General features: G+C 41.3%; 1 protein-coding gene across 1 annotated transcript in view; it reads left to right on the top strand.

The window, feature by feature from the left end:
• Nucleotides 1-314: 314 nt before the first annotated feature.
• The window catches only part of GTF3C3 (general transcription factor IIIC subunit 3), a 39,725-nt gene continuing 23,473 nt past the window's right edge, over nt 315-16,566 (top strand). Inside the window, exons 1-10 of the mRNA XM_066345622.1 lie at nt 315-468; nt 1,754-1,865; nt 4,929-5,122; nt 6,135-6,258; nt 6,600-6,791; nt 7,483-7,648; nt 11,681-11,828; nt 12,356-12,428; nt 13,898-14,001; nt 15,335-15,506. Of these exons, the coding sequence (XP_066201719.1) occupies nt 367-468; nt 1,754-1,865; nt 4,929-5,122; nt 6,135-6,258; nt 6,600-6,791; nt 7,483-7,648; nt 11,681-11,828; nt 12,356-12,428; nt 13,898-14,001; nt 15,335-15,506 (1,387 nt within the window). The 5' untranslated portion in view covers nt 315-366. The remainder of the gene's footprint in view (nt 469-1,753; nt 1,866-4,928; nt 5,123-6,134; nt 6,259-6,599; nt 6,792-7,482; nt 7,649-11,680; nt 11,829-12,355; nt 12,429-13,897; nt 14,002-15,334; nt 15,507-16,566) is intronic.

Genomic DNA, 16,566 nt, shown 5'->3' with positions numbered 1-16,566 from the left:
GAAGATCAAATTAACTTAGACATCCAGACTAAGAAGTAATTGGGAGTGAGAACATTAATGAAGAATTGAGGGAAATGATCTACATTAAGGAATAATCTTCAAGGCATATATTTTTTTCAACCTCTACTAATAAGCTTTTTCTTGTCAGGTGGCAGGCAGGGCGCGGCGCAGGAAAGTTCGCCGGAAGGGTCCCAACCCGAGCCATCGGAAGGGGGTCGGGCCCAGCGCTCCGGCGGAACCCGAGCGCCGCGGCTGCGGCCCAGGCCGGGCCCATTTCCTGGTAGAACGTCGGGTTGAGTCCGGGAGGCTCGTTGCTCTTCCGGTTCTCTCTCCGGGTTCCTGGGGTTGTATGTTTGGACTGCAGACATGTCGGGGTTCAGTCCAGAGCTTATCGACTACCTGGAAGGGAAGATCTCCTTTGAGGAATTCGAAAAGCGGAGAGAAGAGAGAAAAGCCCGCGAAAAGAAAGTGAGGAGATGCTGGGCTAGAATGCTTCTCACTGCCTTGTTGCCCTGATGGCCGTAGAGAAACGTGAGGGGGTGCGGGGACCCCGTTCGCTGTGTTGGGGCGGGCTTTGACCTTTTTTACGGGAACTCTAGTTCTTACCTTTTGTCCCTGTGCCAAGCTCCTCTTAAAAACATTTTCCTCAACGAAAACGCTTTTGTCTTTGTTGTAACCTTTTTTTTCTCTTTTGCTAAATTTACTACTTTTTACTTGCGTGTAGTTTAACACTGGTGGGTTAAACGGGGAGTGGGGAGTAGAGTTTGGAGTCAGAGTATCTGGTTCTAGTCCTGGCTTTGCCACTAAGTCTCTTCGTGACTGGTGGGCAGCTCACCTCTCTTCCTTAGTTCTCAGTGTCTATTTCTAAACGGAGGGAGTTGAGCTCCCACTTTTGAGGAGTCTACCAATTATTGTAAGATGGGTATCAAACTGAATTTTGTCTGATACCAATTGTTGGGGGGTTTTTTTGTTTTGTTTTTTTAAGAGAGGCAGGGAGAGAAACAGCAGTTTCCGTATGTGCCCTGACCCGGGATCGAACCCTCAATCTTTGCGCTCCAGCCAACTGAGCTATCGACCAGGGCTTAAATATATATATAATAAATATATATATATTAAATTGATATATATATTAAATATATATTAAATTGATTTTTAGAGAGACAGGGAGGGAAGGAGAGAGAGGGGAAGCATTCATTTGTCGTTCCACTCAATCGTACTTTCTTGGTTGCTTCCCGTCTGTGCCCTGACCCACGATTGAACCGCAACCTTGTCATTTCGGGATGATGCTCTTAACCTGCTTAGCTAACTGGCCAGGGCTGATAACCAAATCTTAATTCATACATATTTTACATAGTTACAAAAAAAGAAGACACCGAATTTTCTGTATCTTCTCACTTACTTGAAGTCCAGGGGAAAATAAAATTGCACATTTTAAAATTAGTTGATCAGTTCTTTCCTAATTCATGCAGTTAATAGTGCTCTGTCTCTTGTCATTTAAAAAGTGATGTGTCAATTAATGAAATCCTCAAGCTCTGTTTTTATTATGTTTTACAAATAAATGATTCTAACTGAAGGATAAGACCTAAGTGTTTTGTAATGCTTTGACAAACATTCAAATTTAGATTCCATGTACTATATGTGTGGAAAGCTCAAGTTTTATATAAATAGAAAGTGAGGGAAATGCCCTGTTCTCAACTGCAGAGAGATAAATCTGCATTCGTTTTTGGAATCATTTATTAAATTTTCATTACAGAATCTTCAGGAAAAAGGAAAGCTCTCAGCTGAAGAAAATCCAAATGATTCCGAAGTTCCATCATCATCAGGCATCGACTCTACTAGATCCCGGGACGCAGATGCCAGTGAAGGTATGTCAAGATCGTTCGCTACCTGAATTAAATGTTAAGAGTACCTAATAATTCAGTGAAAATGTTTTTTTATTGCAGTGTCATTCTGTTGTTATCAGGAGCATAGTGTGTAGTATATACCAGGTGCTCAATAAATATTTGTTTTGTTATTGAACATGGTAAAGGTTAGCCTTATGAGTTATTTTTGTGGAAAAGTGTTTCAAGTTGATGTCGGTATTGGTTTGGGAGCCTTTTTCTAATTCTTTTTTTAGTTGGTTCTCTCAGTTGGTTACTAAGTACTTCCAGACTAGACTCCCCAAAATTGTAATGAATTATACTTCTATATGAAGTAATTGCTGAAATACTGCTTTAGCTACAGGAGATAAGATAGAAATGTCAGAGTGGAAGCCCAGTTGGCTGTCTGGATGGGACCTCAGACCCAACATAGGTATCTCAGCATGTCACCTCATTCCAGGATCCAGTTCTCAGCTCCACATGTCCAGATAGTAAATTTTGTTAGTGCACCCAGGCTAAACTCATTAGAACCTAACTGATGAACTAGTATGCAGATTGACTGATTTCAGTGATTGATATAACTTGCTAGTGATCAGAATATTAATAATACTTAAGGATATCTGTTTACCCATATCAGGTTTCTTGGGATGCTGAACTGGCAATAGAATGTAGCTTCCCATATAGGGTCTGATTGAGAACTAAAGTAAACTTGCTCATCCGGAGGGTAGAAGTGTAGAGGCTGTTTGCCTTCCTCTAAACAAATAAGCCTTTACACAGAGAAAACAAACAGGCGTTATTCCTAACTATTGGCAAAGGTTGGGAAGGAGAAGTGGGCCGAAGTTCTAACAACCTGTGTGTCCTTGATCTGCTCAGGGTGGAGCAGTTCTTCCCTCATCAGGGCTTTAAGGTGCAGCTACAGCAGCAGGTACTGCTGGTGCCTGCCGGTCCTCTGCCTAAAGCTATCCCTGACAGGTGGCCATCAGGCCTTTCTTACAAAAGGAGGGTAATTAAATCTAATTCTAGCCCATTGTGAGTAGTCAGGCACACTAGAAATGGATGGCCTCAGCTCAAATAATTGCATCAGTCCTCTTAAGATACAAAGCTCCTAGTATTCCAAGAAGGAATTGACCCGGAATTTTATTGAGAATGTGGTTAGTGTGGGTATATTCAGATCAGAAGGGTCAGTTTTGTGGGGTTTTTTTTTATTATTTTATTTATTTTTATTTATTTTATTTTGTATTTTTCTGAAGCTGGAAATGGGGAGAGACAGTCAGACAGACTCCTGCATGCGCCCGACCGGGATCCACCCGGCACGCCCACCAGGGGCGATGCTCTGCCCACCAGGGGGCAATGCTCTGCCCCTCCGGGGCGTCGCTCTGCCGTGACCAGAGCCACTCTAGCACCTGGGGCAGAGGCCAAGGAGCCATCCCCAGCGCCCGGGCCATCCTTGCTCCAATGGAGCCTTGGCTGCGGGAGGGGAAGAGAGAGACAGAGAGGAAGGAGGGGGTGGGGGTGGAGAAGCAAATGGGCGCTTCTCCTATGTGCCCTGGCCGGGAATTGAACCCGGGTCCCCCGCACGCCAGGCCGACGCTCTACCGCTGAGCCAACCGGCCAGGGCAGAAGGGTCAGTTTTGAACAGGCTTTGGGAAAGGCTGCTAATTGGATTTTATGGCCATTGTCTTTTTCCTCCTATACATTGCTGAATGCCACTGCTATATTCTTGCTCTTGACTGCCTACCCTACAAAGCCTGCAATAGAGCCTTCTTTTAATTTCATTTTCAGTTCATTGTTGCTGATGTAAGAACTACTGTACAATTTTTGTATATTGACCCTTGCTAAATTCATATTTTTGACAGATTGTATGTAGATTCTTTTGGATCTTCTATACATAAGTCATATCAATAATGATAGTTTTAATTCTTCCCACCATCTGATGCCTTTTATTTGTTTCCTTATTACATTAACTAGGGCCACCAGTAAGGTGTTGAAAGGAGTAGTAGTGATAGCAAGCATACTTTTCTCATTTGCAGTAACTGAATAATTCACCATTAACTGTGTTTGTAGGAAAAATTTTGGATACTCTTTATCAAATTAAAGATACTCCCTTCTATTTCTAGTTGACTAAGAATTTTTATTAGGAATGAGTGTTGGATTTTCTCAAATACTTTTCTGTGAATCAAGATGATACGATTTGTTTTTCTGTTACTGTAATAAATCTTGTTTGGTAGGGTTTTATTTTATAGATTTCTTTTCATATTCATTTTAGATATCCAGAATTCTTGAAGATGATTGTTATGACTTCATAATAATAATAATTTGTTGCTCGTCTTCATCGTCACCATCTATGCCCCCTCTACTCTCCTCCACCCCCCCAAAGCAAACATTATTAACCGCTTTTGAGGTCCAGAGAACTTCAGTTATTTGTCTGAGGTTTCACATCGAGTGATAGATGGAGATGAAGTCTGAAACCAGAGAGCTTGGCTCTGGAAACCTTGTCCGTAACTACTATGCTATACTACCTGGTTCTGTACCACCAGACTTACTTAGTTCTTAGGTTGATGTCTTACAATTCTTTTTATTTTTTTCTTTTCTGCTTTTTAAAATATTTTTATTGATTTGAGAGAGAGATGAAAGGGAAGGGGAGAGAAACATTGATTTGTTGTTTGACTTACTTATGCATTCATTTGTTGACTCATGTGCCCTGACCAGGGATCAAACCTGCAGCCTTGACATATTGAGGCACCTCTTTAACCAGCTGAGCTACCTGGCCAGGGATTCTCTGTGCTTTTAACTGGTATTATTTGTGCTTCTGATTTACCATTTAATTTTGCCTGTTTATCTAGATGAGGCCCAAAGGAGGAGTCAGCAATTCTACAGAGTAAAATACATGGTTTTATGACAGCTTTCATTTTTGGGTTGTTTCAGCGAGTCTTCATGTTGTCTTTTACTTTTTTTACTTTCAAGTTTGCTGGGATAGAAATTTATCTTGCAGAAGTTGTTGTTTTTTGTTTTGACTACTGAATGTCCTAAAACATTTCCTCCCGCTAATCTCGATGTGTCTTTCTTTAGGAGAAACATCAGATGGAGTTAGTAAGTCAGTTCACAAGGTCTTTACTTCCATGCTTGGAGAGAATGATGATGATGAGGATGAAGAGGAAGACGAAGAGGAGGAGGAGGAGGAAGAAACGCCTGAGCAACCCACTGCAGGCGACGTGTTCATGTTGGAGATGGTTCTCAATCGTGAAACCAAGAAAATGATGAAAGTAAATGATTACTTAATTTGTTAATACAAACAATGTAGAAATGTGACATTGAAAAAAGAATTCAGTACCTGGCCAGTTTGCTCAATAGTAGAGCGTCCCCTGATGTGTGGAGTCCTGGGTTCAAGTCCCAGTCAGGGCACACAGGAGAAGTGCCCATCTGCTTCTCCCCGCCCTCCCCCCCCCTGCAGCCATGGCTCAAATGAGCAAGTTGGCCCTGGGCGCTGAGGATGGTTTGATGGCCTCACCTCAGGCACTAAAATAGCTTGGTTGCTGAGCAATGGAGCAGTGGCCCCAGATGGGCAGAACATCAGCCCCAGACGGGGTTTGCTAGGTGGATCGCAGTTGGAGTGCATGTGGGAGTCTGTCTCTCTGCCTCCCTGTCTCTCCCTTAATTAAAAAAGAAAAGAAAAAGAAAACTAAGAAAGAATATACTATGAGACAACGACTGTTACTGGTTTCTTATGTTTCAGGTAGAGATTTTGAAAATATAAAACCTTAATTACTTCATATATGAAAATGTACTATAGGTTCGCTATTAAAAGGTCCATATTGATATTTTTTACAACTACAGTCTGATAGATTCGAGAGAAAGAGGATCTTCAGTAGATTGCATCATACATCATATAATAAGTCCCCTGGAATATAAATTCATTTTGCAGCATCCATTTCTGCATTCGTGATTGCTCTGATTAGTAATTTAGTAATTTCTGATAACTCTGGTTTTGCATTCTTTAAACATATTACTGTGCTTTGACCTTTCTTACGGTTGAAAATTTTGTTGTTGGTTTTTTCGTTTTAATTTTCTGAGGTGTTTTTTTGGACAGTACCATAGAATAATTTCTGTTATTTCTTGCGATTGAATTTTGCCATTTAGTCCTTAGTTCTGAATGTACATTGAAAATCTTAAAGACAAATTTCAGTCTTGTTATGGTCTATATTCATTAGTGTGATTGGAATTGAAATCTAAGGCATTACTGTGTTTTAATCTAAATGTTATTGTTTCTCGGTACAGGAGAAAAGGCCTCGGAGTAAGCTTCCCAGAGCTCTGAGAGGTCTCATGGGGGAAGCCAACATTCGCTTTGCTCGAGGAGAGCACGAGGAGGCAATTTTGATGTGCATGGAAATCATAAGACAAGGTGTTTTCTGTGGGGACTGCTGGCCGTTTTAGCCTTAGCGAAGGGGGAGATGCGTGACGGGGCATGGTGGAGAGTAGGGATTTGCATGAAGTTACACTTTGTTAAGAGAAAAGAAGGCTCTAAAAATGCCAAAAGTGTATAAAACGAAAACAGAGCAAATAGAATTTAGTGTTTACTCTTAAGTCCATTAAGTAGTTTGTATAATTCTAATCGAGTTATTTAAAGGGTTTAAATACTAGAAGAAGGATCTATAGTTTGAACCATGAGATTGACATCAGCTCAAGCCTCTTCCCTTAGCCAATGGCATTTTGTTTATTTATTTATTTTTTAATTCATTCTAGCTCCCCTGGCTTATGAGCCATTCTCTACTCTTGCCATGATATATGAGGACCAAGGTGACATGGAGAAATCACTGCAGTTTGAGTTGATTGCTGCACATTTAAACCCTAGTGACACCGAAGAGTGGGTTCGATTGGCAGAAATGTCTCTGGAACAGGACAATATTAAGCAGGCTATTTTTTGCTACACAAAAGGTAATTAAGATGTTTTCTCATTTTGTTTGATAAAATGTTACATAATAGGTTTTTTGATCATTGTACTCGCCATTTTGGGGTTATGGTAACCGAAATATATACATATCCTAGAGCCAATAGCCCCCAGATTGCTTTATTATATAGCCATATGCAAATAAGGAAGTCTTTGATACAAAGTCACATATCTGGGGCAAAATAACAGGAACTCTTAAGGCATAAACAGGAATCCCCCCACCATGCATAAGTGAAATCAACCAACATCTGAACAAACAAAGGGTGAGAGGAAGGGGATGTAAATTACTTCCAGCAACTTAAGCAAGCAAGTGAAGTGGGTGCAAATATTCAGCTCCATAGCCAATATGGAGGTGGGGGGGGAGGGGAGAACTTAGCCTTTTGCTAAGCCCGGAATTTACAACGGCTTTTTGCCAAGTGCAGTCTACCCCAGTTCCTTGAGGGTTAATATCAGCCTGGAGTGATGAAATGAAAATTGAAATGATTCAGGTTCTTTCTGGTCTTAGATCAAACCTAGTTGAGGGTTCCTGTGAAGGTCGAGTTATTCCTGAATAACTCCCTTAGTTTCATAGAATTAGTTTAGGGTATTTATTAATTTATTAAATTACTGAAGAGAAGATGGGCACACCCTGGTACTATGAACTCCTTTCTATGATTAATCTACATTTTTTTTTTAAAGCTCTTAAATATGAACCTACTAATGTCCGCTACCTGTGGGAGCGATCAAGCCTTTATGAACAGATGGGAGATCATAAAATGGCCATGGATGGTTATAGGCGGATTTTGAACCTTTTATCTCCGTCTGATGGAGAACGATTTATGCAGTTGGCTAGAGATATGGCAAAGTAAGTTTGGAGTGAAATGTATATAAATGCTGTTATTAATCATATTTTAGAAATCAAAGCATATATTTGAAGTAGAATACTTTTTAGTGAAGTTCAAGGAAGTGTTTTGCTGCTTGTATTTTGTATTGTGCTTAAATGGAGAAGGAGGTTGGGTTTTTGTGTTCCCAGTCCAGCTGTGTGATTGCTTAGAAAAATTTGTATATACAGTTCTGTTTTTAAGTGTTCAGAAGCTTAAAAATGGAGCTTGTTCTGAAAGGATGACTGAGTTCCTAGGTTATACCTTATTTGAAGTTATATATATTTGCAGTAATAATTTAAAGTGTTACAAATGTGCTAATGAAATATTTGTGATATGGGATCTTCTGAATTGTGTTATCTTGAGCTAATAATAGAATAACATTTTAAGGTGAAAAAATTTCTCTTAGTTAGCATCTGGTTCTGACTTTGTTACATGTTTTATTCTAAAAATTTTACTCCCAACTGCATTTACTTCTCTGATATGCTGTACAGCAAAACTGGGCAGGAAACACTTTGGCTGAGAAATGCTTTGTGGTATGCTTTCTATTCTAGGGATCTCTATTATAGTATTTCAGTCTAGCAACAACCATCGTAATATAGGTATCTTAGGGTTAACTCTATTAATCTCATGGCCACTGTCATGAAGGGGCTTCGCTGTGGAATTACCCCCTATCTCCCAAGGGTGGATGGATTATGTAGGAATACTGAGAGCATTTTAGGAAATCAGTTAAGACAAGGCAACCCTAAATTGATCTTTGATGTATTATGATGGACATTGAGCATCTTTTCAGGTTTTTGCTCTTAATCAAACCTCTAGCTATCACAGTAGTTAGCCCAGGAAGCTTCCACTTTATGGACTATTAGACAGTAAATTTGTTTACCTTTTGTATGTTTAATAATCTTACTAGTGGGACAGGGTGGTAATGAACTGTTCTTCACTGCTGTAAAGGTCTTTGCCAAACAGAAATCTTGTTACTATAAGTTCTGATTGATTAGGCTTTCTCTCAGTCTCTACTGTCCCTCTGGAAATATTTTTTGAATGTAAATTATATCTTAGGAACTGTACAAGTACCAGGAGATCCACTATTGAATGAGTTTTAAAATTCCCTGCGCTTGTAGAGTTTGCATTCTAGTTGGGGGAGATAGGCAATAAGCAAATGAATAACTAAGTATAGTGTGTGTCAGATGTTGATAAGTGATACAGAGAAAGACGAAGCAGGGAAGGAGAATAGGAAGTTGAGGACTGGAAGTGTGGTTCGTTCTTTCTTTCTCTCGTTCTTTCTTTCTTTCTTCCTTTCCTTTCTGTCCTTTCTTTTCTTTTCCTTCTTTTCTTTCTTTCCACAGAGAGAGGGGCAGATAGGAACAAACAGGAAGGGAGAGAGATGAGAAGCATCAAGTCTTTGTTGTTGCACTTAGTGGTTCATTGATTGCTTTCTCATATGTGCCTTGACTGGGGTGGTGGTGGGGCTACAGCAGAGCAAGTGACCCCTTGCTCAAGCCAGTGACCTTGGACTCAAGCTACTGAGCCTGTACTCAAGCCAGTGACCTCAAGGTTTCAAACCTGGGTCCTGCTTTATCTACTGTGCCACTGCCTGGTCAGGTAAGTAGCATTCTTTACATGGGGTGGTTAGAGAAGGACTTCTTTATGTTGTGCTTATATTGACCTGGAAGTGAACTGAAGGGGTATGGGAGCAGATATTAGGGAAGAGTATCACTGGCAAAGGAAACGGTAGGTGCAGAGGAATGTTCAGGGAACAACATGGAAGCTGAAGGTTTGAGGGAAGCATAGCAGTGGCCAATGTCAGAGAGGTCTCAGCAAAAGATCAGTGGGTCCTTGTGGGTCGTCTCAAGGGCTTTGGCTTTTACTCTGAATGAGTCTGGAAGCCGTTGAAAGGTTTTGAGTAGAAGAGTGACATAATCTGATTTATATTTTAAATGCATCAAGTCTGACTACTCTTGCCTGACCAGGTGGTGGCACAGTGAATATGGTGTCAGTCTGGGACACGGAAGACCCAGGTTCAAAACCCCGAAGTCACCAGCTTGAGCGCAGGCTCATCTGGTTTGAACAAGGCTCACCAGCTTGAGCCCAAGGTCACTGGCTCGGGCAAGGGGTCACTCACTCTTCTGCAGCTCCCCGGTCAAGGCACATATGAGAAAGCAATCAATGAACAACTAAGGTGCTGCGATGAAGAACTGATGCTTCTCATCTCTGTCCCTTCCTGTCTGTCTGTCCCTATATGTCCTTCTGTCTGTCACACACACAAAAATTTGACCGCTCTTTTGAGACTAGATTAAGGAAAGATAAGTGCAGCTGCAGGAGAACAGGCACTTTCTGCGATAACCCATGGAAGGGGAATGGGAGCTTGGATCGGGGTGGAAGCAGCAGGAGGTGGTGAGGAGTAATCACATTCTAGATGCATTTTGAAGGCTGAGCTCTCGGGATTTTCTGATACATGAATGTGAGGTAACGGAGAAAGGGAGAAGGGAAGAGTTGGGAGGACTACACCCTGAGGCACTGCAATGTTTAGAAGGCTGGGAGATGAGGAAGTAGGGAGACTGAGAGGAAATGGGTAACGAAGTAGGAGGAAACTAAAAGAACATAATCCAGAATTTTATTGAAGAGAGTACTGCAAGAAGAAGGGATGATCATCTGTGAAATAGTGCAGGGAGAGCATGTAAACTGGGGACTGAGTCTTAACATTGGAAGTGGAGTGAGGGCTCCTGGGGCACAGGCAACTCTTGGAGAAAATTGTTTTAATTCTCTTTTTGTTATTCATTTAAGAGAGAGAGGGAGGGAGGGAGAGAGAGAGAAGGAGGGAGGAGCAGGAAGCATCAACTCCTGTAAGTGCCTTGACCAGGCAAGCCCAGGGTTTTGAACCAGCGACCTCAGTGTTCCAGGTTGTTGCTTTAGTCCACTGCGCCACCACAGGTCAGGCTGGAGAGATCTATAAGAGGAGAAGAGTGGGAATGTAATTGGAATGGGCTGTAGCAGTAAGAGATAATTTCTCAGTTGGAAAAATGACAACATATTTGTATTCAGTGGGAGTGATTCACAACTGAGGGACATAGCGAAGATTCATGAGAGAGACAACAATTGCTTGAGTGATGCCCTTGAGTAGATTAGAGGGGACAGGAACTAGTTGGGGATCAGCTTTATGGTAAAGGGAGAATGGAGATGTGGGGTGTTGGGACTATGTAGGGTGTCTGATTTCATTCCCTAGTAAATAAAAAGCAAAGTCAGAGTGAGAAAGGGAGAGATAAGTCACTGTGTAGGTCCTTAAGACCTTGCAACCCCACAGACTGGCAGTGTTTGCGTCACTTTGGATGGAGTCTGTTACAAAGCTGGAATCCCGGCCTTGCCCCAGCACCACTGGATCAGAGTATGCCTTTTCATGAGATCCCCAGGTGACCAATATGTACATTCAAGTTTGAAAAGTACTGGACTAGGGAACTGTCATAAGATTGCTATCTGCACCATACGCCCACTTGAGGGTAGTGGTCATTAATTTAGAATGAGTCCAGTCAGCACGGTCAGCTGGACAGCTGGTGGTGAAGAGTAGGCAAGTTTGGAATAGCTGGGATTGGAGTTTTATCAGATGATTTTAATAAAGGGCGGAGAAGGGCAGGAGAATTGAGGAGATGCACAGAAAAGTAATTCTAGTGTTGGACCATGGAGAAGAAGAGAGAAGAGAGGACAGGAACGGTGCAGAGACTGTGAAAAAGGGGTAGGGTCAATGCTTTCTAGATCCCTCTGAGGGAGCAGAGTTGCTGATGTTGCATTACAGAGGGAGTGAGCTGGGAGGATATGAAGTAGCTTTGGGAGCGCAAACTACTTGACATTGACATTGTTCTGCTGACCTTGGACATTTTTCTCTGAATAAGCTCTGATTATGATTTTAAAGAAGAGTTTTTCTCTTCTCAAATTTTAAGAAAATCAGCTAGAGGGCCCAAGCAAGGAAATGAATTTTATGATCTGAATTTAATAAGCACTCATCCATTTTGTTACTTTTTTAGGAGTTACTATGAAGCCAATGATGTTACTTCAGCTATTAACATAATTGAAGAAGCTTTATCAAAACACCAGGGCTTGGTCTCCATGGAAGATGTTAACATTGCAGCTGAACTATACATTTCTAACAAACAATATGACAAAGCTTTGGAGGTAGGAACACTTATGTTTCTCTTTAGGTTTGAAACACATTTTGTGTTCTAGAAATTCTAACAAATTGACAATTCCTCATTTTAGTTATATATATTATGTATGTAATAAGTTATATAAAGTCTTTATGGAAACATATTTCTACATTTCATACTAATTCCATATGAAATATAAAATGTAGTTATCACATAATAAAAGCTATCTTCCTTATCACAGGTGCCAGTCTTGTCTGTAATGCAGGGTAGCAGGACTCAGCCAGACTAATTTTATAATTCCATTCTTAATCTGTTGGGAAAGGTCGATTGGTTTGATACAGAGAAATTATATATCTTCAGTTAAGAATTACTTAATATGATACAAAAACATTAATGTGTCACAGTGGTTCCTTGTTTTAAAGAGACATACTGTTGCGTTTTATAGCCCATTTATACCTTGTAAGGAATATTTGAACTAACTATACAAATCATTGCATTGTGAAAATGTTTTTCATACATACACACTGTATTATTTTTCTCTTCCAATTCTTTTAGGTAATTACAGATTTTTCTGGAATCTTGCTAGAAAAAAGGATTACAGAAGAAGGTGCTTCAGAAGAGAATACAGGTTGTAGTTTCCTCTTTGTAAGAAAAGATAAACTTCTGTTTTTCCTATTGTGGCATTTTGAAATTGGTAGTTACTGTTTTCAGACAAGTTTTCCCAAGAAGCATTTTTTCATAAGATAGATAGCACATCTTTTTCTTGTGAGATTCACTTACAAGTAATCTTTTAAAAAAATTGTTTTGTCCTTTTTATTTCTCAGTGCGTCCATTTGAACATGACTTTTCTTACTGACCCAGGGTTTGTTTAATGCTATACCAAGGAAGAATGGATTACTGCACAGTTTTTCAAAGCAATTTACTTTTCAAAAGGACTTAAAACACTCTCGGCTAATTTACTATGAATTTAAGCATTGAAAAAATTCTATTTCAGACTAAAGCGCAGTATTATTTTATTCCTTTCCCAGCCACTTTGTAGTGAAGACTGAAAGAGGCTTTTGAATTCAGGAAGAAAAAAGAGAGTTCATATATCCTTGTTTGTCATTTTTGTCTCTTTAATTCTTTATAGTTTTGATAGCAGTATGGGAGTTCATGTAGGTTTTATTTATTTATTTATTTATTTATTTATTTATTTATTTATTTACATGACAGGAGGGGAGATAGCGAGACAGATTCCTGCATGTGCCCCAACTGGGATCCAGCCAGCAACCCCATCTGGGCTGGTGCTTGAATCAACCAAGCTGTCCTCAGTGGTCAGGGCCGACACTCGAACCAGTCCAGTCTCCGCCTGTGAGAGAGGGGTGGAGAAAAGGGGGAGAGAATGAGGGGTGATAAGCAGATGGTTGCTTCTCTTGTGTGCCCAGACTGGGGATCAAATCATGATGTTCGCATGCTGGGCCGACATTCTATCCATCGAGCCAACTGACCAGGGCCTTATGTAGGTTTTAGATAACTGGATAATGTATTAGGAAAACAATATGAAGGATACTTACTACCAAAAGACAGACTGAAGGAGGTGTAAGTACATGGTACTTAAGTTGGTCAAAGTTATAATTGACTATGGAATCATTTGCTTTGAATTAAGCAAATGAGATCTAACATAGGAGATACAGTTTGCTTCATTTGCCCCACATTCTATGCTTGCATGTAGGAAGTGCTTTTTTTCTTCTTTTTTTAAGTGAGAGGAGGGGAGAGAGACAGACAGACTCCCACATGTGCCCTGACTAGGATCCACCCAGCAACCCCCGTCTTGGGCTGATGCTTTGCCCATCTGGGACGGATGCTTGCAACCAAGCTCCTGAGGCGGAGGCTCTAGGGAACCATCCTTAGTGCCCTGGGCCCATGCACTTGAATCAGGGAGCCATGGCTGTAGGAGGGGAAGAGAGGGAGGGGGAGGGGTGGAGAAGCAGATGGTTGCTTCTCCTGTGTGCCCTGATCGGGAATCGAACCCGGGATTTCCACACACCAGGCCAGTGCTCTACCACTGAGCCAGTGGCCATGGCTATAGGAAGTGCTTTTTGTCTGTCTAATCCACAGCTGGTGAGGATGTTACCTGCACTATACCTGATGGTGTGCCAATAGATATCATAGTGAAGTTGATGGTCTGCCTTGTTCATCTCAACATCCTCGAACCACTTAACGTAAGTAACATTTAGGTCTGTACTGGCAATACTCTAGATCAAATTCATAATGCTTTCTTTAGGTGACAAGAAATTGTAAATTGACCCTAGATTTCACTTTTTTTTTTATTAACCAGAAAATCACTATAAGTGTCTTTGTGTGGCTGTCTTATAAAAGCTCAGAGCGTTTTGGAGCTGGGCTTCTAATACTTTGTTTTTCTTTTAAAATGGGAACAACCCAGATATCAGAACTTGATAGAGCATTTTAGACAGTTGGTTATTTCTGACAGCAATTGTCTTTGGCAACTTCAGATTAAGTATTTCATTAAATAAAAAAAGTTGGGTGTTTACTTTTCAGACTTTAGGATAGATATTGAATAAAGTACACAAATCCCTGCCAACATGGATCTTTTGTCCTAGTGTGATTAGGTAGATAATAAAATAAGTATGTAAATATAGAATGCTAGTTTGTGATAAATGCTCTAGAGAAAAATCAAACAGAGGAAGAATAAGGAATATTGGGGATGGAAGGAGTTGCAGTGTTTTGTATTTTTTTTTTTTTTGTATTTTTCTGAAGTTGGAAACGGGGAGGCAGTCAGACAGACTCCTACATGCGCCCGACCAGGATCCACCCGGCACGCCCACCAGGGGGAGATGCTCTGCCCCTCCGGGGCGTTGCTCTGTTGTAACCAGAGCCATTCTAGTGCCTGAGGTAGAGGCCATGGAGCCATCCTCAGCGCCCAGGCCAACGTTGCTCCAATGGAGCCTTGGCTGCGGGAGGGGAAGAGAGAGACAGAGAGGGAGGAGAGGGGGAGGGGTGGAGAAGCAGATGGGTGCTTCTCCTGTGTGCCCTGGCTGGGAATTGAACCAGGGACTCCTGCACGCCAGGCCGATGTTCTACCACTGAGCCAACCAGCCAGGGCTAGGAGTTGCAGTTTTAAATAGAATGGTCAGGAAAGGCCTCCTTGGAAAGGTGACATTTGAATGATGACTTGAAGGAAGTAGGCAATACAGGTGTCTGAGGGGACAGCTTCCCGGAAACACAGCGCCGAGACCTGAGGCATGGGTGTGTTTGACTAGTCAGAGGAGGAGCACGGGATCAGAGTTGTCTCAGTTTGTTCCATGCTTGCCTTATTACAGGCCTTCAAAAGTCATGTGACGAATGAAGGAATAATGGCAGTGTGAGTTCTTTTTAATAGGGATGCAGAAATAAATAGAATTTAAAGCTGTTTTTATAAGCCTTGTTCTTTAGGCTTGTCCCAGCTAACTGACGTGTATGTTAAAAAGAGAAATAGGCATAGATGTGCACATTTGTAATGAAGGTTTGACCTCAGGCTTTAATTGTGTGGTCTAGCCTCTCTTGACGACACTCGTGGAACAGAACCCGGAGGACATGGGAGACCTCTACCTGGATGTTGCCGAAGCGTTTCTGGATGTGGATGAGTATCACTCTGCACTTCCTCTCCTCAGCGCACTGGTCTGCTCTGAAAGGTACAACCTCGCCGTCGTTTGGCTTCGGCATGCAGGTAATACTTCTTTGCAGGAGAATTTTAGTTGTATAAGTAGACAAAACTTACTTCCCCAAGATAGTAGTACTTGTTATAAAATATTAATCTTAGTAAAAGCATTTCTAGTTTCAGGGCAGTTTTCTTTCTTTTTTTCTTAATTTAATCAATTTAATTTTTATTTATTTATTTTTAGAAAGAGAGGATGGTGGGTGGGGAGACAGAAAAGCAATCTGTTTCTGTATGTGCCTTAACCAGGGACCAAACTGGCAACCTCTGTGTGTCAGGAGGACACTCTAACCAGCTGAGCTGTCCTGCCAGAGCTTATGGCAGTTTTCTGAAAGTTAGTATTTTAAGTTGTCTTGGCATGTCACTGATTTCCCCCTCCCTATCCTCTGGTGGAATGATTCATTTAATGGTACTAGAGAGAAGTGGGACTAACATGTCCCCGTTAAAACTACCTTAAAAACCTGGTTTTTTACCTGTCTTAATCGTAGCCTCTCATTTCTAGTGATAGATTATCACTCTTGGGGCATAATCTGATTTTTGAAGAGCTTTTACAAATTTTTATTTAATATGTTATTTTGGAAAAAATTAATGTATTTTTCAATGTTCTTTGAGCTGAAAATATGCTCAGGATTGGGCTTTAACTGTTATTTCTAAGTCTGTAATAATCTGAAATAACTTTTGTATCTGAGTCCACACTAATCAGAAATAAATCATTTAGAGTAGAAAAAACAGCTTGAGAAATACAACTAAATCAAAACATGAGGCCCTGGGCCCTGGCCAGTTGGCTCAGTGGTAGACCATTGGCCCAGCATGTAGAAGTCTCGGGTTTGATTCCCGGCCAGGGCACACAGGAGAAGCGCCCATCTGCTTCTCTACCCTCCCTTCTCCTTTTTCTCTCTCTCTTCCCCTCCTGCAGCCAAGGTTCCATTGAAGCAAAGTTGGCTCAGGCGCTGAGGGATGGCTCCATGGCCTCTGCCTCAGGTGCTAGAATGTCTTCAGTTGCAATGGAGCAACGCCCCAGATGGGCAGAACATCGCTTCCTAGTGGGCTTGCTGGGTGGATCCGGGGGGGG

The sequence above is a fragment of the Saccopteryx leptura genome, chromosome 7, assembly GCF_036850995.1.
Source record: "Saccopteryx leptura isolate mSacLep1 chromosome 7, mSacLep1_pri_phased_curated, whole genome shotgun sequence".
Lineage (NCBI taxonomy): Eukaryota > Metazoa > Chordata > Mammalia > Chiroptera > Emballonuridae > Saccopteryx > Saccopteryx leptura.
This window is presented reverse-complemented; position numbering and strand designations above follow the sequence as displayed.